Source organism: Genypterus blacodes, unplaced genomic scaffold, assembly GCF_046128005.1.
Source record: "Genypterus blacodes isolate CSIRO-AG114 ecotype Tasmania unplaced genomic scaffold, CSIRO-AGI_Gbla_v1 ptg000001l_1, whole genome shotgun sequence".
Classification (NCBI taxonomy): Eukaryota; Metazoa; Chordata; class Actinopteri; order Ophidiiformes; family Ophidiidae; genus Genypterus; species Genypterus blacodes.
The window spans coordinates 322,501-343,454 of NW_027466815.1; the positions used below are offsets into that span (position 1 = coordinate 322,501).

The window sequence follows — 20,954 nt, forward strand, 5'->3', positions numbered from 1 at the left end:
TGTTTGTCACTAGAGCAGCATGATATAACCTCTTCTAACCTTCTAACCCCTTATGTTCCTGTGTGAGCTCCAAGATCTCTTGGTGTCCAGACCCTCTCATGTGCTCAAACTCACCGTCCCTTCAGCCTGTGGGGCCCTCACACTGTAAAGGTTGCAGAGTGTGTGTGCTAAGAGAGCCTGAGTGAGAATGGACTCAGGGTGACTGAGTACCCTTGTACCACAAGATATCGAAGCTTCAATCAGTAGCTGCATTCTTGTATGTTTGAGTGTGTAGAGTGTGTAAGTGGGAAGCTTTAGTCCTGTTTCCTCTTTTCATCATGTTAAAGCTGTTAAATGATCTTACTGCTGTGCAGAGACTCAGCCAGCTTCTCATGCTTCATTCTCCTCAGGAAGGTCTCTGTGAGCTTCAGGAACGCCTCTCTGATGCTCCTCTGCTCTTCATCCTCACCACCCAACACCTCCTCATCCTCATTCTGGCTCTTGAATTTTGGGTAATCTGGACTCAGAACCTTCTTGATGGTCTTCAGCTCGTTCTTCACAAACCTGACAATGTTCTCCTCCAGCAGCTGAAAGAGTCAAACACAAGTTTGTACCAGAGTGAGAGAAGATCCTGGTTTCTGTTAGCTGTCAGTGTATATGTTGACAACATCACTCAGGAGTGCAGCTAACGAGGATTCAAACCCTACAGATGTATGAAGATGCAGGTAACCATAGCAGCAACTCCTATGTTAATGTTCCCACTGAACTCTCCCTGCTCAAACTAAATGAAGTGCTGCATTACAACATCTCTTATCTCTCTGTCAATAGATTCTCTACCCGGTGACATCGTCCATATGTAAGTGGGCAGAGCCTAGACATTTACTCACCATAAATATTGAGTCCAGGTCTGCTGCATGCTGCTGGGAACACTGACCAGTGGAAACCTCGGACTGATTCAAGTGAAGTCTGTGGAGAAATAAAGAAACATGTGAGTTTACAAACACATACAGACAGGTTGTTAAGGTGACGTTTGTCTGTCTGACACAACAGGAAACACAAGTGATTTTCACAGGAAATGCAGCAGTCTGCTGGTTCCACAAAGCCTGTCAGAGCTCTCAGAGGATCCTGCAACGCAATGCAAGGACAACAATGAGGTGAAGGCCAACAAAGACAACACTACTCTGCTAAACTGCCGCTCACTCACAAATAAAGCTTCACTACTTTAAGAGCTCATTTGAAAGGTCTGTAAAGTAAAGAAATCAAACTAATCTGAAACTCACTGCGTCAGGCTCCTTCTGCTGCTCTTCCTTAACTGAGGTTCCCCTTAACCCTTAACGGAGTATCAACTTGCATGATCATAACCTGTCTCACAGGATTCCTGGGTGTTGTTTGTTTGTGTGTGTGTGTGTGAGAGAGTGTCATACAAGCATCGATATACATTCTGGAATTCACACACACACACACACACACACACACACACACACACACACACACACACACACACACACACACACACACACACACACACACACACACACACACACACACACACACACACACACACACACACACTTTTAATAGAGTGAATTTCAAGTCACAATTCACTGCTATGTCTGTCGATTACTTGCTTGGTTATTCGAATGTTTTGATCTTTTGTGAAATCTTACTTAAATATATTTTTGTAAAGATTTATTTCCAGCTGAAATGAAATGCATATAATGCAGAGTGCTGTGCTCACTTTAAACCAATAAAGCCAAAGTTTTAATAAATAAATAAAAGCTTCACTCTCGCTCCATTGAACAAAAAAAGTTTTTACAAAAGGAATTGAAGCATACATTTTAAACAATGATCAATAAAAGAAATCATTCAGGAAGTGGCAAGTCTGTATGAATCCCATTGAAATGAATGTGAACAGAATATCAATCAATTTAACATTGGCATGGAAAAAGTGTCAGGAATTTGTTCACCATTTAATTTCATGTTCTGTGTCAGTTTTAAGAACATAAAAGATGTTTTGATGATGCAGCAACTAAACCTAAAAGGAGGGCTTAGCAGGACTCTGACCTTCCTTTCTTAGGCTTCTGTCCATCAGTGAAGTTATCAGTTTCACCCATGGACCAGTTGCTCTTCATGGACACACAGCTGGGTACAGGACAGTCTGCCCTCTGCTGGTGAACCCTATAAACACAGCATTGACAACACAGCAGCAGTGGAAGCAGAAGGTCATTAGGGGAAATGTGAGGAACATCTAAAGCAGCTGTACACACCACTGCTGTCAGCCTTATCTGTGAGAGAATCACAATCATTCATACTTAGCCTGAAATTTATTTCAATGAACAGAGTCACAGGAATCACATCCATTCACTCTAATGGGAAGAGGAGCTGTGTTTGACTCAATGTTACTTTAAACTACACACATTCTGTCACCAACACACAAACCTTTGAAGTCTGCCATCATCACTAACTCTGGGACTCAGCTTACATGAATCTTGTTAAACTGAGCTCATTCTGTCACTCAAACACAATGTATCCTTTTCTTCAAAAGAACCTGGAGAGGACAACAATGAGGTGAAGGCCAACAAAGACAAAACTGCTCTGCTAAACTGCTGCTCACTCACAAATAAAGCATCACAACTTTAAGAGCTCTTTTGAAAGGTCCGTAAAGTAAAGAAATCAAACTAAACTCAAACTCACTGCGTCAGGCTCCTTCTGCTGCTCTTCCTTAACTGAGGTTCCCCTTAACCCTTAATGGAGTATCAACTTGCATGATCATAACCTGTCTCACAGGATAACTGGGTGTTGTGTGTTCGAATGTTTTGATCTTTTGTGAAATCTTACTAAAATATATTTTTGTAAAGATTTATTTCTAGCTGAAATGAAATGCATATAATGCAGAGTGCTGTGCTCACTTTAAACCAATAAAGCCAAAGTTTTAATAAATAAATAAAAGCTTCACTCTCGCTCTATTGAACAAAAAAAGTTTTTACAAAAGGAATTGAAGCATACATTTTAAACAATGATCAATAAAAGAAATCAATCAGTAAGTGGCAAGTCTGTATGAATCCCATTGAAATGAACGTGAACAGAATATCAATCAATTTAACATTGGCATGGAAAAAGTGTCAGGAATTTGTTCATAATTTAATTTCATGTTCTGTGTCAGTTTTAAGAACATAAAAGATGTTTTGATGATGCAGCAATTAAACCTAAAACGAGTGCTTAGCAGGACTCTGACCTTTCCTCAGCAGCCTTCTGTCCATCAGTGAAGGAAAAAGGTTCAGGCATGGACCTGTCGCTCTTCATGGACACACAGCTGGGTACAGGAGAGTCTGCCCTCTGCTGGTGGACCCTATAAACACAGCATTGACAACACAGCAGCAGATGGAAGCAGAAGGTCATTAGGGGAAATGTGAGGAGCATCTAAAGCAGCTGTACACACCACTGCTGTCAGCTTCATCTATGAGAGAATCACAATCGTTCATACTGTTTACCTAAAGAATGGTGATTGGTAAAAGAATCAATATCTGTCCCCGCCTCTCCTGCCCATCCTATAACGTGACCTTGGGTGTCAGAAAGAAGCTCAATCAAAGGACAATTATTATTATTCAATCTTTTTTTGTTTTGTTTTGATGCATCCTTTGTTCTCTGCTGAGTCAAAGTCTTTTTTCTAGTGAAACTAATCATAATATAAGTATTATCTTTGTCTCATTTCACCATGTTTGTGGGACTAAGTCAGAGAACAAGATTCTACAAGAAGCCGCATCTGAAGCCATGAAGAAGGAAACATGTCTAGATATCAGAAGGAGATGCACAGGTGCAGACCAACCAGGGAAAGTGGATGGAAATAGATAAATATGAAGCATTGAATCCAATGGGATCCAAAGGAAAGCTGGAGGTGACGGTGCTCTTTTATGTCGCTACTTCCTGGACAAGTTCATGAGCGGTGAGTGGAGCTTTAAGTGAGCTGGGCCGCTCTGTTTCACTTTCACCTGAGGAGGAAGTGAGGCCCCTGGTGTGATGGGTGGTCTTACTTTGTGTGTGAGGGTCCTTGTTCATGACGGGAATCTGGAGGCCCCCCTTTGGATCTGTGCTCCTCTTCATCATCACAGACACTCATCTTCACTACACTGCAGAGAGGAAAACATACACACACGTAACCATACAGACAAATATACACACACAAACGTTCGACAAACATGCACACACACACACACAGATAAGCAAACACACACAATCACAGATACACACACAAATAGCGACACAGACTCACGTAAAAACCAAATACACACAAGCACAAAAACGACACACACACACACACAGATTTGCGTTACTCGTTTCTTCATCAGATCAATCACTGTACACTGTCATCAAACATTGAACATAAACTATGATTAATAAAGTAATCAAACTAAACTCAAACTCACTGCGACACACACTGCGTCACACACATACACACACACACACACACACACACACACACACGTTTCTTGTCTCATTGAAACAGAACTGCCCAGCCAATCAGATCAATAAGTGTTAACCGTCACTCAAACATTAAACATAAACTATGGTCCGTAAAGTAAAGAAATCAAATGAAACTCAAACTCACTGCGTCAGGCTCCTTCTGCTGCTCTTCCTCATCTGATGATCAACTTGCTTGATCATAACCTGTCTCACAGGATTCCTGGGTGTTGTTTGTGTGTGTGAGAGAGTGTCATACAAGCATTGTTACACATTCTGGAATTCACACACACACACACACACACGCACACACACACACACACACACACTTTTAATCAGTTGGAAACAGTGCCATCTAGTGGACAACACTATCATCACATCACTTTCTTCTATGAAAACATGACTGAAGTATGAGAAAGATAAGAAATGAGCAAGGTTGGTTTCATACGGGGCCAAGACAATGACACAGAGTACTGTAATGACATTCTGTGATTAGATTAGAATGTTTTTATTATACATTATATGTCATGATAATACCTACAAAGGTGGATTAGTTCAATCTTCTGTTTGGAGATGTGGTGTTAGTTCCCCCCACAGTGAGTAGAGACAATATTCATGATAATAAGTGACAACAATGAACAGATTCTCTCAACGCTTAAGCATTTTCCTCCTGCATAAATGCAAGGATAGCTGCAGTTACATTGAGGAATGGAGCCACAGGTGTTACTGGGATTACTGTAGGACTGCCGACCTCGGCCTCGTCGAAAACAGATGCAAACTGAAACAGAAGAAACATGGAGGCTCTATCAGTAACCACACTGTAACGCAGACCTTCAGCTTTTTAAACGTCTGCACTACAAAGTTTCACCTAACATCTGAAATCTGCGCTGTCACCAAGACTGCTACACAAAAGAGTCAACATTACACAAGTAACCATCCTCTGGTTTTGGCCTAATTAAAGCAGGGTGAGAGATAAACACTGGGTTGCAATCTGAGCATAAGCATGACAGAACTACAGGATTGTCCATGTCTGCACTTCTTCAGTACATTTTGTACACTTAGTCATAGCGATGGGTGATGTATCATGCTGGCTTGTTACACACTTATTGTTGCAGTAACCACACGTGTGAAAGGCTGCAAATAGCAAAAACACACATCTGAGCTGAGCCATCTTTGTTTTAACCAGACCACCTTATTCAAGTGAAGCCGTGTGTATTCTTTGTATTGTGTATCGTTAATAATCAATCATTTTTGCAATATTACACAGCAGGTCTTCACTTTACATAACAAGAGAAATGATGGCCGCTCCATCCAGCATCATTTCAGTGAATCAAAATAATTACTTTTGATTTAGATGTTTTGATAGATTTGGTTATCCGGGTCATTCTCTCCATCTGTTTCCTGGTCGTCCCAAAAAACAGCCTGTGCATCGATGCAGCTCGGCTTTGTTTCAGTGTGGAGACGAGGCTGCACTGAGGCGATGGTTTGGTAGAGCTCGCTGTCAGGCCTTTGGAGGCTCGTGTAGACGTCATCGTGCTCTGAGCGCTCCTGTGAAACCAAACCAATGCATCGCATGAGGTAAAGAAGTCTGAAGGTAGAAAAAAACGTAGAGAGAGATTTTTTCTGAGCTGAAAATGTAACATTGGGCTACATGAGACCTGGACACATTTTTGAAGTTTAAAGAAAGAGAAACACTCATTGATCCCCGAGGGGAAATTCCCAGCAGCTGAATTTAGAGTGAGGAGCTGTCAGCCTATCAGCTCCAACTTGCCTCCACTCTAACAAGCAATAATCACAATAGACTTGTATATAGAGAATGCTTCAGTATATGGCTATAGAGCAGGGTTGAGGGACTCTCAGCAGAGGGCTAAACAGCTGCCAGTTTAAGGAATTACTGAATCATCTTTGTTTGAAATGACAGTGGTAAAAGATGAAGACATACAAAGACAAAACAAGTGTCATAGCATATTTAAAAAGGGATAGAAATAACTTTAACACTACTCACCAAGTCAGATGCTCCTGAGTTGGTATTTTGTCTCCAGATATGAGGGAATGTCAGAATTCTGAGGAACAACATACAGAGAAAGGGTTAATGCGGAAATGAGAGCTGATAGAAAAATCTGAACGTTTTAAGTCAGAAACTTTCACCTGTGGAACTTTTTCCTCAGAAGAAATCCAAGGACGGCTGCAGTTGCAATGAACGCGATGACAATGATCACTGTGGCAACGACGCCTGGAGAAGAGGAGCTGGCCTCTTCCACATCTTCTAAATAAGGAAGACAAACAAAGAGTCATGCAAAAATAGCCAAATATTATAATACACCCAATCAAATATGACGTATCTGTATCAATACCTCAAATCAAACCTTTACCTTTCACGGTAAGAGTGAGACGCACAACATCTGATCCTAGTTTATGTGAACACTGACAGGTGATGTTCCCTCTGTCTTCATGTGTTAGATTCCTCAGGCTGAGAACCATTGTCTTATTTTCTGTTTTAAGTGTGAATCTGGAGTCACATCCCTGCACAAATTCAGCTGGATGTCCATACGACAGATGACACACCGCTCCACCGCTCCTCTCCGTCTCGATCTTACATTCAACAACCCTGATGGTATCCATGGTGCATAGTGGAGTAACATCTGGTTCTGTGCCGACGGTTTTCACAAGAGACACTGCAAACAAGAGAGAACGGTCTTGCTTGCTGTAAATTTACGTACAAAGTTAAACGATGGCAAACTATTATCTGACTTACTATTTAAATGTCAAACTGTGAAGATATCATAGAAAAGTTGTTACCTTCACCGCGGACACAGATGCAGAGCAGCGAAAGCAAAGCAAACAAATGTCCATGCATCCTAGTGCTAAAGAGGCAGCAGACACACACTTTACTGAAAGGAAGTAGGTGAAGACTTGTGACATTCTACCGCAACACCCTACGACCCAAACGATGAGCTGCTGGCGAGGTGTCCTAAACAGGAAGTGCAGAGGTGCAAGTTGCATTTTTAGTTCAGCTGCTTGTGACAACTGACCCGTATTTAGAGATACAAACACAAAATCAAAATGGTGTCAAATCTGCACACAGGCAGATGTGGACAAACCCAAAAGGGATGCAGGGAAACATTTGCATTAGTTATACAACCTGTTGTGATATAAAAAGCAATCTTACCTTCACAGAGGACAGTGAGAAGGCAGATGGTCGCTTCCAAATCTCAGATTGGTGTAAAATGTCAAAAACATCAAAGTCTGGTTCTATAACACAGCCTACATCTCCATCCCAGGCTTTTAACAGGATGTGAAACACTGACACAAGGACCGAGACGGTGACAGACTGCTGCAACCTTCTAATACTTTCCATATCTACAAGAAAGAACATGTGGCCGACCATGACACGACACGAGACGTGAGAGGACACACATCGGCTCTTGAGCATTTTATTTGGATCTTGTAACAAATACTCGCCTCGCACAAGAATATTTACAGGCTGTGTGTTCTGAGAGTCCAGTTAGAAAATCCCACCAGGGAATTGCATCACGTAGAAGTAAAGGGTTAAGCCCCACAGTGTCGTCAGCACCATTACCACCACCATGATCACGTTCTGGGTCCAGACGCACTGATCCAGCTTGTGGTCCAGCCGGCTGCTGCAGGCCATCAGCTGCAGGAGCTGAGGACAGCAGAGGGGAAATTGTGGATTTAATTGGAGAGAGTGGTGGCTTTGGGCTTTTGTGATTGACATGTTGACACAGTTCAGTCTGTTTCTAAAGCCGTACCCTAAACGCCTCACTCACCGTGGCGTGAAGGTCTTGGTGGCCCTTTGTGGTGTTAACCATGACAAAGCGATTGTGCAGGATGTGACACCTCAGTCTGAACAGAGACAAGTATAACAAACAAAGATGGATGTGTTATGGTCATCACATGCAGCACACAGATTATCCTGAGGTGGTAAAGGAATGCTGTCTGACTTGTGCTTCATGATTTTAGACTGGGGGGTCTCGTCCCAGAACTGAGCCAGGTCCTGCTGACTGAAGGTGGCGTTGGACTGCAGTTCAGCAGCCATGACGAGGAAACGGTCCAGAGGAGATACCTGGAAGCCTTGGGAGCCAATCACAGCACTCGGTGGGTAATCACACACACACACGTCCCTCACAGATAATACGCTGGTGTTTCTTCTGTTTTACCTTCACGCAGGTTCACAGTGATCTCCACCGTGGCCGCTGCTGCACAGCTGCTGTTTCCGGGTTTCACCTTGTATTTTTCTGGCGCTGTGGTTCTCACCTGCGGCAGACACACACACACACACACACACACACACACACACACACACACACACACACACACACACACACACACACACACACACACACACACACACACACACACACACACACACACACACACACTTTGTTTTCATGCGTTTCAGTTTCTGACTTGTCTAATTCAGTGTTCAAGGACTGTAAAAATGATGTCCATCCCTTTTAATACTCATGGTTTCTCTTAATCTTCTCAGTTTACTGTTACTGACGTACATGTGATGTATTTGAAAATGGTCATAAAGGAAAGAAGAAGACCTTGAACAAGTGAAATGCACTCAGAAAGTGTGTGAATGCTGCAAATGAGTATTTTTGTGTGTTGTAGGTTGATGTAAGTTTTCAGAAGAGAACCTTATAGGCCACAGAGGTCTGGGTGACATTCTGGAGGATCAGCAGACATCCTCTCTGTGAGGCTGTGGTGCCAAAGTCCAGCTCCTCTGCTGGACTGGAAGGACAAACAAGAGTTTCAAAGAAAAAAGTTCAGAACTGACACAAAGTGAAACTAGAAAGAGGCGCAGAGGTCAACAGAAAAAGAGACGCAGGCTAAATGTGCGCCTGTCTTGCCCTCCTATATTAGTTTGTCATCGCTGTGGTTGAGGATGAAGGTTGAAGCACTGCTGCAATGCAACGATGTAACAGAGAGGGAGGAAGGAGGTCAACTATTCTTACAGCAGCAGCAGCAGAAGAGACCAACCTGATGTGGAGCAGAGAGCCTTTGTATGTTGTGCTGGGCCTCCATAGAGTTTTGACTTGACTGACATCATCTCCATCTTCATCTTCATCTGCAAAGCAAACCTATAACGGAGCAACAAACGTGACGTGAAGAGACACACAGAGTGTAAGAAAGGAAAACAAAGCTGAGTACAAAACAAAGTGAAGTAAGAGGAAGTAGAAGACGGAGTACTTTTCTGATTCTCAGGGTTGGGACCTCCGCATCTTCGTCTTTTGTATCAAAGTCGTCAACCCGGTTTGGTGAATCTGACATGGTTGTCTGGAAATCATCGGGCAGAGGAGGGTAGCTATAAATGAAGCTGTCCTGCAGAGGAGTGAGGAACACATGGGGACTGGATTAGAGAGCAGAGGAAGCACTAGAGCCAGGGTTTAACCAGATCCCATGGAGAGCAATATTTAAAAATAACTCCTATTAATAGAAAATTAGAGCGTTTTGGTGGACGTCCAGGTGTTGTGTGTGTTTGTTTCACATACAGTTCCACCCATGTGAGAGGGGAGATGTTCTGGGTGTATGTAGGTCTGGATGTCACCTCTGGAGACAAACTTCAGCTTGTTGATGGCGTCCGGACTGAGCCAGGTCTTCACTATCTTCCAGGCTGCTACAATTCACAGGGCAGACGGGAGCAGAGGCAGAGAAACGGTTCATACAGACATAATACTATAATACCATCTGAAAAGACAGAAGATAGTGGTCCGTTGTTGCACCTTCCTCTCCGTAGATGTATCACCTCCTGGATCAGCTCAGCAGAAGAGTGTTTGTTACGTACACAACGCAAAAACACCACAACACAAAGTCAAGCTGACGTAAACCTGTGTTGTTCCCTGCATCGCTTGCATCAAACTCTAGAGCCGACTTAAATAAACAACTGTGATGCACTCAGACCAACCGCAGTGATGTCATCCAATACATGGGCACCTAAACCAAGAGTTACAATGATGTCATCTTAAGTAGATGAAAACACACACACACACACACACACACACACACACACACACACACACACACACACACACACACACACACACACACACGTGAAACTTACCGTTAATGATCCATGGTATTTCATACATTATCATCTTAGCTGAAATGAAAGAAGAAAGCATGTTGGCAATCTGAATCTGATAAAATTCTTATGTAGAAGAAGACATGACGACATGAAAGGCACTGCGTCATACACACTTACACAACAGGTTGGGGTAGTAGACTTCAAAGCAGCTAATCAAGTACTTCACAAAATCCAAGTCCTGAAACAAGAGACGACAGTACTGCTGGATTGTGTTGACACGTTCACTTCAGCAGCACAATAATGACTTCAGAAAGGCTTCACTGATCTTTCTGATGCCGGTTTAAGCCGACAGGTCCCGTACCACATTACTCAGGCCAGAGTCGGACATGTCAAAGACGACAGTGAGGAGCGAGTACGGCTCCCTCCTGATGTAACGCTCCAGCCAGAAGGCCAAGTATTTCTTCTTCTCCTGCAGCAGCCGCACGTCTTTCACAAGTAGCTTCAGTCTCAACCAGACTGGTAGAAAGATCGTTCACTTATGTTCCACATGTTAGAGCAATAACAGTGCTAATCTGGGTGAGGGTTACACACATTATGAGGAAGTAATGACAGCTAGACAAAGCACAAATTCATGCATACATACGTGAACACTGTCCCAAAGGTCAACCAAGAGGTGAGAGTGTAACCTACACAGGTTGTTGCCTTCCTTGTCGTACCCGTGCAGGTAGTGCATCCCAGCGCACAGGAGAGCCCTCTGCACACACTCTTCATTAAGTTCTTGAAGAAGAAATCAGTGTAGACAAAACCAGAGTGGAGCAAGACCTGGACCAAAGGTCAGTGTGTGTGTGTGTCAGAGTCACAGACAGACATCATGTGGACAGCAGACAGTTAATGCTCTATCTTGATATAGACTTGCTTTTATTGTAGGGGGATTGTTGGAATATGTCAGAATCAGTTTTGGACTCTGTGTGTGGCTCAAGCTTCCCCTCCGGGTCCAAGTCCAGTACAGACTGCGGGAGATACATAAGCACTTTAACTTGAAATAGTTTACCGTTGACGTTGATTTGTTTTTATTCACTGGAAGCTCTCGTCGATCATCTTCAAGGTGTCGTCCACCACAAAGTGCCTCCATTCCAGATAGCTCTCCACCAGGTTTTCGTCCCTCCACAGCCTCTCCACGTCACTGTTATCATACCTGTCTCTGGCCTCTGGGGGTGAATTAACTTATCTAAATAGTTTTTTCATATCTAACCTAACTCGTATACGTCTCATCAAACTGAATTGTACAAAAGCAATATTAGTATAGTGTAATAATTTGTTTTATTTAAAGTTTGTTATTTGCAAGCTAAATGTAAACGCACCTTGTAAATATTCAGAACGGAACTTCTCGCGTACTTCGTCAACTTTCCTTTGAATATTCTGTCACAACAGAAGGAGCTGCTGATAATAAATAAGTGTTAAAACGCCTGAACAAAATGACAGAAAAGGTGAAACATTACCTCATTTAAATCAGCTGAACCATTGACCGCCATGGTTTGAGGGGGATCAAGGATGCATCAAGCTAAGGGAAATAGATGAAGCAACCGGAAACACACAGAATTCGCTCCTCAAAGTAAACCTACAGTAAACAATTACTTTAGCGAGTGAAGAGCGCAAGAAATGGAATAAGGGCGTTCAAGATGTTAATAGTCTAGACTATCTAGAAACGATATCAGTACTTTATATATATTATCATAGTTCGCTTGATACAGCTGGAAGTGCTTTCGTTTCCAGATTGTAAGTCTGTCAGTGAACTGTTTCGTGAGGTGTTAAAGAAGAGAATTTGAGCTTTCTAACCATGTATAACATGTCTGCATTCAAGTCTGTGTCAACGCAAAAATACTCAAGCAGTGCAGGTGTTCAGCTTTGTTCGGTTTTACTTGAAAACCCCAATGAAATTGTGGTATATTTTGCTTGTATATCTAGTATCTCAATAAGAACATATATTCATTCTACTAGGGAAGGCCTTACAGCTGACAATGGACAAAGGAAAAGTGAACTGAACCGGACAAGGAATGTAAATAGCACCTGAGGTCAGCAGTTTAAGCCTTGGGCTTAAACGGCTGGCCTATAGACAACAGTCTAAATACATATATTCATGTTAAGAGTAAAGATAAAAGTTTACATGCCAAATAAAGGCCATTATAAAATGAACTGTTGCTCCCCCAGGATGGCCACGTAGTGTTTACAGTGGTCTCAGGCGGTTTGTCAATATCCACTGAAACGGGTCTTTTCTGAGTGACAATCAACTGTATAAATACGTCTGAAAGTCGGAGTTCGGGAGGCGACTCATTCCGGCTGCAGAGTCCCTCACAAGCGTTCCATGGTGCTTGTTATGATGCTGTACTTTGTATAATAAAACCCCATTATACAAGCAAAGACAGTGTCAGCGGAGATCCTTCCTTCCTTCATCTTCACATCATCGCAACTCAAGATTACACTAAAAAATATAAGTCACTATTTTTCTATTTAAAAGCAAACAAATGTATCTAGATATAATTTTCTCTCCTCAGGTGGACCCATGCCGAACACTGGCTGTATTGATTGTAACCACGTTGCTGTGTATGAGTGGTGGTACCCTGCATCAAATGAAAGTAAAAGAAAAGAAAGAACACTTTTATTGATCCCAAGAGGTCAAGTTCTTTTCCTCACTCACAGACAAGAAACACACACATTCAAACACGGTCTGTATACAGCAATGGTAATGAGATGCCGAGTGAGGGAGCAATTTTGAGGTTAGGTGCCTTGCTCAAGGGAACCTCAGCAGTGCCCAGGAGATGCGCCGCCGTCGTCCGTTTCTCTTGTTCCTCCTGAGACTCGAACCAGCAACCCTTCGGCTCCCAGCCAAGTCCCCCTGCAGACTGAAGGCAGTCACCTTCAAGCTGTAGCATCTCCAACCTGGAGTATGTTCCTACAGAACATACTCCAACAGGCTCCAGCTTCACAGCCTCCCATAGCGACCCTGGACCCTGTTGTTTCCGCTCCAGTAGCAGTGGTCCAGTTGTTCTGCTCCAGTCCTGTCAGCTGAACCTGGTGGGAGGGTCCATGATCACTGGCCTTCAAGCTTCAGGCTCTGTGCTCATTTATTTGTGGCACCATCATTACTTTTTAATGACTTATTAACTTACTAATTTAGGTTGATGTTCATACACTGCTATCAATTTAGTTGATATGCATTTGTGGGGAGCAAAATCTATTTGTTTTGAATAGCTAAATACGATGCTGCATTTATTAGGTAATGTACAAATGGTTTTGAAAGGATTTGTGTTAGATTGAGACATTTACTCATGGTTCAGACTGATCAGAGCCGGTACCAACATTAATCAAATGATCATATTTCATCCACAATTTCAAGTTCGTTTTTAATACCACGGGCTGCTTAACTTGATCCAGTTATGGTGATATGATTTATAACTCAGCCAGATATCATTTGCAATTATGGAAGCTTGACAAAGGCGCCACATTTTTTAATGAAATACAATTACAGCAAATGACAATGTTTATGTGTTTTGGCTGTCGTAGAGGAATGTGGTCCAAGAAGTTTGACTCGTTACAGGTCGTTGAAGACTTTAAACGTGTGAAGTTTTGCAATAGATGGAGGACGTTTGAGGTGTAATACTCATTCTAACCACAGTGGCGCTGTTGCACTGTGGGGCTTCATCACCGCACATTTGATTGAAAACATTTGAGTGTTAAGTGGGTTCAGTGGGTTCAGTGGCATCGACTCACCGGTAACCACTGTGCGCACCGATGCATTACTATCCGTGTACCGTTCGTTCTTATGATTTTACGTTCTGAAACGAAAATGAGTAACGTCATTGAGACGTCATTTTGTTTTTCTCCTGTCAATTTTAAACCGGAGTTAACCGGTAAACGGTCTGATTTCGGAATATGGTAGTGTTTTGTTACGAATCGAGTTACTACCATAAAGAGACATAATTGGCGGTAAATTGACGTTAAGGGGGAGTCTCTGGGATCGTGTTTATTATTGCTGCGCGGGAAGAGTTTGGTAAATCGATCACTAAATTTACATGCTGAGATGAGTGCCACTCCACAGCGGATCAGGATCCCGCTACAGTGTGAATATCAGGCCAAGCTTTTCAGCCGACAGGTCCTGAAAAGAATGACCTAACGGCTCATTTACTACTTCTCGTTTCAAAACAAAAGTCAAATGAAGGAACAGTACACGGATTCTGGGTTTTTACTATTTTTCAGTGTCAAGACTGCAGGTAAGAGTAAAACCCCCCAAAAAACCTGGGTTACCCTTACCTGCAGTCTTTGATCCAGAGTATCAGACTGCAGACTTCGCCCACCTCGATCTCTATGTCGTAAGATCTGAACTATGTGAAAGAACACAGAGAGAAACTATCCAACACAGGCCGCATGCACCTTAATGACTCCTTTGTGTTCATATGATGCTACTAACCTGAACTACATGACAGAATATCAAACATTAATCCTGCTGAAGTTCAATTCGTTCATAGATTTTCTTTTTTGTCAAAGAAACAAAAGCGAAAGGCAGCAGAATCATGTCAATAATCTTTATTTCATAAAAAAGTCAAATTGGTTTATATCAGATTAAAGAAAGTAGAAACCAATAATAGTTAGCTGGCGAGGCATCTTACGGGTGTGTGAGTGTGTGTGTGTGGAGGGGGGCGGGTGTATGCCTCTCATGGATCAACCCAAATGACCTCAACGGGTGGAACAGGTTTACCCAGACTTGAAGAAAGAAGGCGGAGCTAAAGACCGAACAAGAGCCAAAACATGATCGGGGCGAAATGAAAAAAGTCAAAAGGGACAAAAACAGGAAGAAAAAAATAAAATATTCATAACTTTGGCAGAAACCGCATTGACATTTTTTTTGTGTCGGCCTCGTGGTCGCATGGCAAGAAGGCGAAATTGAACATCAACCGTCTCCTGTTTCTGATTCTTTGTAGCAGCGGTCGTGGTGAGGAATGTTTGCTCTCCAGATTACATCAATATTACCAAAGAGAAAGGGGGAGGGGCCATCGATTTCAGTTTCCACTGCGAGCGGACACCTAAACATACTCTGGATCAGGACTCAGCCCTTTGATAAATCACCTCTAATGTTCAAATAGTGGGAGGGGCGCGTGTGTGTGTGTGTGTGTGTGTGTGCGTGCGTGCGTGTGCGCGCGTGTGTGTGTGTCGGGGGGCGAAAGAAGTAACAGGAGGTAGAAGTTAAGGGGAAAAAGACATTCTACTGCTCCTTTGTAAAAAATTCTCTCTGGCAATGGAGTTTAGTCGCCCTCTTCTTCATCCGACTCAGACTCTGGAAAAGACGAGGGAGAGAGTTCTTACACGGACACACACACCAGGTTACACCAGTCGGTCACACACAGTTCTGTATAATCGATATACAGATACTCGTGCTGACGTTCCTTTAATCTGCGATTGAAGGGATTTAGAGTGTTTTCATCTTTACCTTCCTCTGCGCTTTTCAGCCACTCGACAAATTTCTTCATCTGCTCGAGGAAAACGCTCTTCCCCTTGGCAATGTGGGCTTCGGTGTACCACTTCAGGATGGCCTCTTCACTCAGCACGTCAGCTGGGGTTAGAGGAAACATTTTCTTTAATCTAAGGCACATCTACAATCTGGTAAGAACGTCACAGGACTAAGGATACCGATCAAACCCTGCTGCCTATGGCTCTGATGGCGTCACTGACCTTTGTAGAGGAGCACCACGATCTTCTGGAAAGCCTTCATGAAGTGGATGTTGTCGTAGCAGTACTCCTGGATCTTGAGCAGCAGAGTGATCTCAGACAGACCCTGGGAGGTGAAGGCCTTCAGCAGAGGGCTGTATTGCTGCAGGAACACCAGAGCGGGGCCACATGTTAATGCACAGTCAAAGCAACGTCTACTGCTGGAGATGTTTACGTGTAGCAACCAGACCTCAGATGATCCCTGAGCACTAACACACCACACATGACCGTGTTGTCTGCTTTACATAACTCAGATTGACTCAGGTTGGTTTTGTTTTCCTGGCGCAGACTGCAGTTCCTGTTCGGTGGATTGCGATCACACCTTTGCACCAACATTACACAACTGTACAAATTCCACTGATGTCACTAGGCGGGTCCACACAGAGGGACAGGCTCAGTTTCCAGGCCGACCCTGCTGTGTTTCTGCTATGCTTCCTCTCTGCTTCCACAAACAAACCAAGGAATCTGCCTCCGATTTACAAACAGAGTCAAACCTTCAGCAGATGCACCTTAAGACAATGAGAGACGAGTCAGTTTGTACCTTCAAGAGTTTGATGGCTTGTTCGGTCACGAGCTCTTCTTTCTTGTTCCACTCCACGGAGCTCATCACGCTGGTCCAGATGATGCTGATCATGGACTGCTCGGAGAGGCTGGACTTCTTCATCTCCTCTCGGGTGAAGACGATGATCTGCGGTGGCGGGGAGAAGATGGCAGCAGTGAGCACGACACCGTTTATACTGAGAAACACCACCAAAGTCTGTTCTGACAGACGGCCTGTGTGTGTGTGTGTGTGTGTGTGTGTGTGTACACAATCACTTTTGTCACCACAGCAACATGCTATGTAAAAACCCAGACACCAGATTTCTACACTTGAACCCACAGAGTTCTGGGTGAGTTCAGATCAGTTCTACGTCTCAGCTATGAAGCCAGCTTTGTATCTGTTCCACTTGTTGCTGCTCGAGCTGTGACGGAATCTGACAAATGCTGAATTGACAAAGTGGCAAAACAGCAAGCGCACTGGAAACATGGAGGAACTGCATCTTTCTCCTGTGGGCGGACGGCAGTGAAGGGAGTGATTTTGTTTGAAGGATGCTCCTCACCTCCTTCTGCGGGTCACCGCGGGACATCTGCTCCTGGATCTCCTTCTGCAGCTCCTTACGGGCGCCGATGGATTGCTGGTTGCGGGCGAAGTCAGACAGCTCCTTTAGCCCAGCATCGGTGAAGTATTTAGAAAAATGCTCACAGCTCCGTTTATTGGCAGGAAAGAGTTCCTGTGTGAGGAAATCAAACAGGAACTCAGGCTGGGGGTCCAAGTGTGCAAAACACAAATATAATGTGCAGCATGCGACTGAGAAGATGTAAACACAACTCAGATGAATTATGCATGAAGAAGAGGACAACGCTGCATGAGAGCAGAGGTGTGTAGCTTTACCATCAGTCTGTTGTCCATGCTGACTTTGCGGAGACTAGCAGCAACAGAGTTGATGTCTTTCTCGTTGATCCAGGACTTGAACAGCTTGACAGCAAACGCTGCAGACACTCCTGTTTACCAACATGACAGGTTGAGTATCAGTGACTAAGCACACAGCAATGAAAGGCCAACACACACATTCACACCCAGGAGTTGCCTGTTACGCTGGCTTCTAGGCAGCAGTGCAGTAATTCTCACTGATAAAGAAGATATAAACTCAGGAAACACATTTTAAGCTTTTTTGCCAAAGGCGACCAAGCATAGTAGAATCCTGACGTAAGGTTGTGCAATGATTCCACCATGGACCCGTGTGGGACCGTGTGAAGGGAAAGGGCCTCACCCTCTTTGACGAGGTTCTCGTTGAAGAGGCTGCTCAGGATGGAGGCTGATATGTTGCCGTTGGCGAGCAGGATGCCGGTCAGCATGGCCAGTTTGTTACGCTCAGACTCAGTGAACCCCTTAAGAAACAGCAGCAACTGCAGAGGAACACACAAAGGCAGGGGTCGGGAAAGTTCAGCAGCCACACAGTTGAGGACGCGACCTGAAGCTGCTGTGTGTAAAGGACGTGTGCCAGAATAATGTGACACACAGATGATTCTCTTCACACCAAAACCATTCAGTCTGTCAGTCACATTATGCCAATCATAACAAACATGTCCATATATCATGATGAGCTCAGTGCTGCTTAACAAGAAGCGCTCTCATATAAATGTTAGTGTGAAATCCTCTCACCTTCTTGATCTCCTCCTCGAATCCCTTCTCCAGGTACTTGTAACGCCTGATCAACTTGTTAAAAACCTATTTTAGGGACACAAAAATATTTTGATACACAAGAATTCAGACTTTGGGTCGACCAAGTAGATTTAAACATCAGAATGTAAGCCAGAGTGTTGATGTTTAGGCTCTGGTGCCATATAGGATTTCATAAACGGCTTTATTTTCATTTTCATGAAGCATCCAGAACATTTTCAATGAGATCAATGACAGAAAAAGATGATTGACACTTGAAGTCATCGGTCCGATGTGCTGCTGTTTCATACCTGAGCGTATGCTTGCATTGTCTCCAGGTCTTCTTGTGCCGTGAAGAGGCAGAAATCGGTGCGGGTCATGTCATCAGACAGAGTCCCTCCTGGGGCTGAGGGAGACGGGACAAACAAATCAAGTTCATCACGGCAACAAAAACACTTAACTTAATCAGAAGCCCATCAACTCAAAACTAAATTTCCTCTTTTATAGTGACAAGAAACTAAGAATCCTTAATTTCTCCACCAATTGCTTCCCAGGAACACATTAGGAAAGGACTGATATATAAAGTGTCCTATTTCAGATTTCAAAGCAACTCACCCAGCATTCCGCCAGCCACCAGGATGTCAAAGAGTGTCTCTGCATAGCGGCGGTAGTCAAGCTTGGCGCCAGAGGCATCAAGGAACTTCGCAACCGCTTCCAAATCAGTGCCAGTTTGATTCAAGCCTTGTACGATACTTTCTTGAAACTGAGTAGGGTCAAATCTCTCCTTTTCATCTGTGAAAGAGGACGGATGAAGAGTCAGGAAAGAACGCTCCACACACACACAAATGGTTTGGCAATCAAAGATGAAATATGCAAAACCAAAACAAACCTCTTTTCCTCGTTTTGAAACGCTGGCCGGTTAGCGTTGGCTTCTGCTGCCTTTGATTATTCATAAAAGACACTCTGGAGATGGACAAGGCAAAGAGTTAAGAGCTGAGAGGGATCAGCCTGGAAGACACACGCCAGGGAATAATGTGCCACGATGCGATTTAGAGTCAGCTAGTTTAGTTCAGCTTCAGTTTACCGTCAAACCTGTTTGGCTTCACAAGTCGGAACATAAAAATCACACAACATTTAACATTAAGCTCTGATTGTTCCGCGTGTTTAACTACAGAAATATTACAATTTCTTACAACATGGATGGAACTCTTCATCCGTCCACGTTTACTCAACATTGCCGGGGAAGAGAAAATGTCCCCATCCAAAATTACGTGATACAAAGTGAAAGTCAGCATGTTGGTTTAAAGTCGTACTAAGGACTCAACTTTAATAGCGATGACAGGAATGACAATAATAACGCAACACGTTAGCAAAGCCCTGAACCAGAGAGTCCAGGAGGCACAATGGGCACCGCGGTGGGGGAGGGGGGGCCCCGTCTGCACCAGGTGGTATAAATAGGTTCAACTGTGCAACATCAAGTCGCTAAAGTACAACAAACACAAAGCCATCGTGACTAAGAATGTGTTCTCGACCCGTCTAAACATTCTAACGAGTGTCTGCTGTCTTGGTTGTGTTGTGTCTTAATTTTCAAAATGCCCGAAGTTAGCTTCGGCTAACGCTGGGCCTCACCATGCGCTGGTTAGCCGGGCCTGCTAGGTGGCGCAGCGCCTTCGGGTGCTTTCACCAACTTCTACCTACGCCAACAACACCGCATCGATGTGGCAATTTGGTTTCAAACTACATGTTGACGAAAATACTCTTGCGTGGTCGACATTTCCCCAAAGGCGGCCATGGAGACGGTGAAAGCCAAGCCCCGGTAGCCGGGTTCACAACGCCGAACTCGCCCTATAGTGGCGGCGGCGACTGTAATTCAACAATTCACGGATAAAATAAAAAAAACCGACACAATTTCTCTTCTCTACGACAACACTTACAATTCCGCGTCTTTGCGTCGAAACAATGACAACAATTTGACCACAGGAGGACTCACCGAAATTAATGCAGATAAAAAACGGTTGGAACCAGGGGAATCAACGGAGTGTCAGTTCTTTCTCTGCGGCCCAAACAAAAAGACCTTCCCGTCAGGACTTCCGGAAGCTCCGCCCTCCACGCAGCCGCCGCTCACAGGGGATTTCTGCTCAGGCTAAATTCATGTGTATAGTACGTGTGTGTTTGTGTGTGTGTAACACTGTATTTTCATATAAATTTATCATAAATCTCAAATAAATCATTGTTTAATATGCCGCCTAGGTCTGATCACATTGCCCAATCAAATACTTTGGCAATCAATTCAAAGTTGTTGAAAGTATCGCCCCGTGCCTGTGTATTCAAATTGAGATCAGGAAGTTGGACACTTTCCAAATTAATTATTTAGAGGTTTCTCATTTCTAACAGCATTGAAATCAGTTTTTAAATGATTTAACTACCACAGGGGCTAAGCAGCTGCTTATGTTGCTTAGTATGAGGGCCAGCTGTGCAGTGTGTTCTGTGTGTATTCATATGAAATAA

The 20,954-nt window shown here is 43.7% G+C and overlaps 4 protein-coding genes across 15 annotated transcripts in view; all 4 read right to left on the bottom strand.

The window, feature by feature from the left end:
- LOC143008912 (protein NLRC3-like) overlaps positions 1 to 4,683 on the bottom strand; it is a 35,043-nt gene extending 30,360 nt beyond the window's left edge. For 7 of the 10 annotated variants that reach the window (XM_076168080.1, XM_076163472.1, XM_076161247.1 and 4 more), the window contains exons 1-6: positions 4,586 to 4,683; positions 4,011 to 4,106; positions 3,215 to 3,328; positions 2,044 to 2,157; positions 867 to 945; positions 344 to 566 (exon numbers count right to left, since the gene is read on the bottom strand). In XM_076168080.1, the coding sequence (XP_076024195.1) occupies positions 344 to 566; positions 867 to 945; positions 2,044 to 2,157; positions 3,215 to 3,328; positions 4,011 to 4,106; positions 4,586 to 4,641 (682 nt within the window). In that variant the 5' untranslated portion in view covers positions 4,642 to 4,683. The remainder of the gene's footprint in view (positions 1 to 343; positions 567 to 866; positions 946 to 2,043; positions 2,158 to 3,214; positions 3,329 to 4,010; positions 4,107 to 4,585) is intronic. The other 3 variants (XM_076165040.1, XM_076164280.1, XM_076161928.1) reach the window with 2 other exon arrangements.
- Positions 1 to 7,369, bottom strand: part of LOC142989319 (uncharacterized) — a 21,288-nt gene extending 13,919 nt beyond the window's left edge. Inside the window, exons 1-6 of one of the 3 annotated variants that reach the window (XM_076140645.1) lie at positions 7,237 to 7,369; positions 6,810 to 7,112; positions 6,586 to 6,700; positions 6,443 to 6,500; positions 5,781 to 5,985; positions 4,967 to 5,215 (exon numbers count right to left, since the gene is read on the bottom strand). In XM_076140645.1, the coding sequence (XP_075996760.1) occupies positions 5,788 to 5,985; positions 6,443 to 6,500; positions 6,586 to 6,700; positions 6,810 to 7,112; positions 7,237 to 7,294 (732 nt within the window). In that variant the 5' untranslated portion in view covers positions 7,295 to 7,369 and the 3' untranslated portion in view covers positions 4,967 to 5,215; positions 5,781 to 5,787. Of the gene's footprint in view, positions 1 to 4,966; positions 5,216 to 5,780; positions 5,986 to 6,442; positions 6,501 to 6,585; positions 6,704 to 6,809; positions 7,113 to 7,236 lie in introns of those variants that run through there. The other 2 variants (XM_076139179.1, XM_076139911.1) reach the window with 2 other exon arrangements.
- A 441-nt stretch (positions 7,370 to 7,810) lies between these two features.
- Positions 7,811 to 12,009, bottom strand: LOC142991411 (motile sperm domain-containing protein 2-like). Its single transcript, XM_076141571.1, has 14 exons — positions 11,848 to 12,009; positions 11,538 to 11,694; positions 11,130 to 11,263; positions 10,848 to 11,002; positions 10,664 to 10,724; positions 10,523 to 10,561; positions 9,954 to 10,078; positions 9,652 to 9,783; positions 9,442 to 9,542; positions 9,099 to 9,192; positions 8,616 to 8,712; positions 8,400 to 8,529; positions 8,226 to 8,301; positions 7,811 to 8,101 (listed from the first exon to the last, which is right to left on the bottom strand). The coding sequence occupies exons 4-14, from the start codon at positions 10,872 to 10,874 to the stop codon at positions 7,943 to 7,945; spliced, it is 1,041 nt and encodes a 346-aa protein (XP_075997686.1). The 5' UTR covers positions 10,875 to 11,002; positions 11,130 to 11,263; positions 11,538 to 11,694; positions 11,848 to 12,009; the 3' UTR covers positions 7,811 to 7,942.
- Positions 12,010 to 15,052: 3,043 nt separating this feature from the next.
- On the bottom strand, positions 15,053 to 20,544 carry bzw1a (basic leucine zipper and W2 domains 1a). Its single transcript, XM_076138008.1, has 12 exons — positions 20,437 to 20,544; positions 19,336 to 19,409; positions 19,062 to 19,238; positions 18,758 to 18,852; positions 18,450 to 18,515; positions 18,058 to 18,193; positions 17,679 to 17,788; positions 17,347 to 17,517; positions 16,788 to 16,934; positions 16,211 to 16,349; positions 15,969 to 16,091; positions 15,053 to 15,815 (listed from the first exon to the last, which is right to left on the bottom strand). Exons 2-12 carry the CDS (start codon positions 19,397 to 19,399, stop codon positions 15,784 to 15,786), a joined length of 1,260 nt encoding a protein of 419 aa, XP_075994123.1. The 5' UTR covers positions 19,400 to 19,409; positions 20,437 to 20,544; the 3' UTR covers positions 15,053 to 15,783.
- Positions 20,545 to 20,954: the final 410 nt, after the last annotated feature.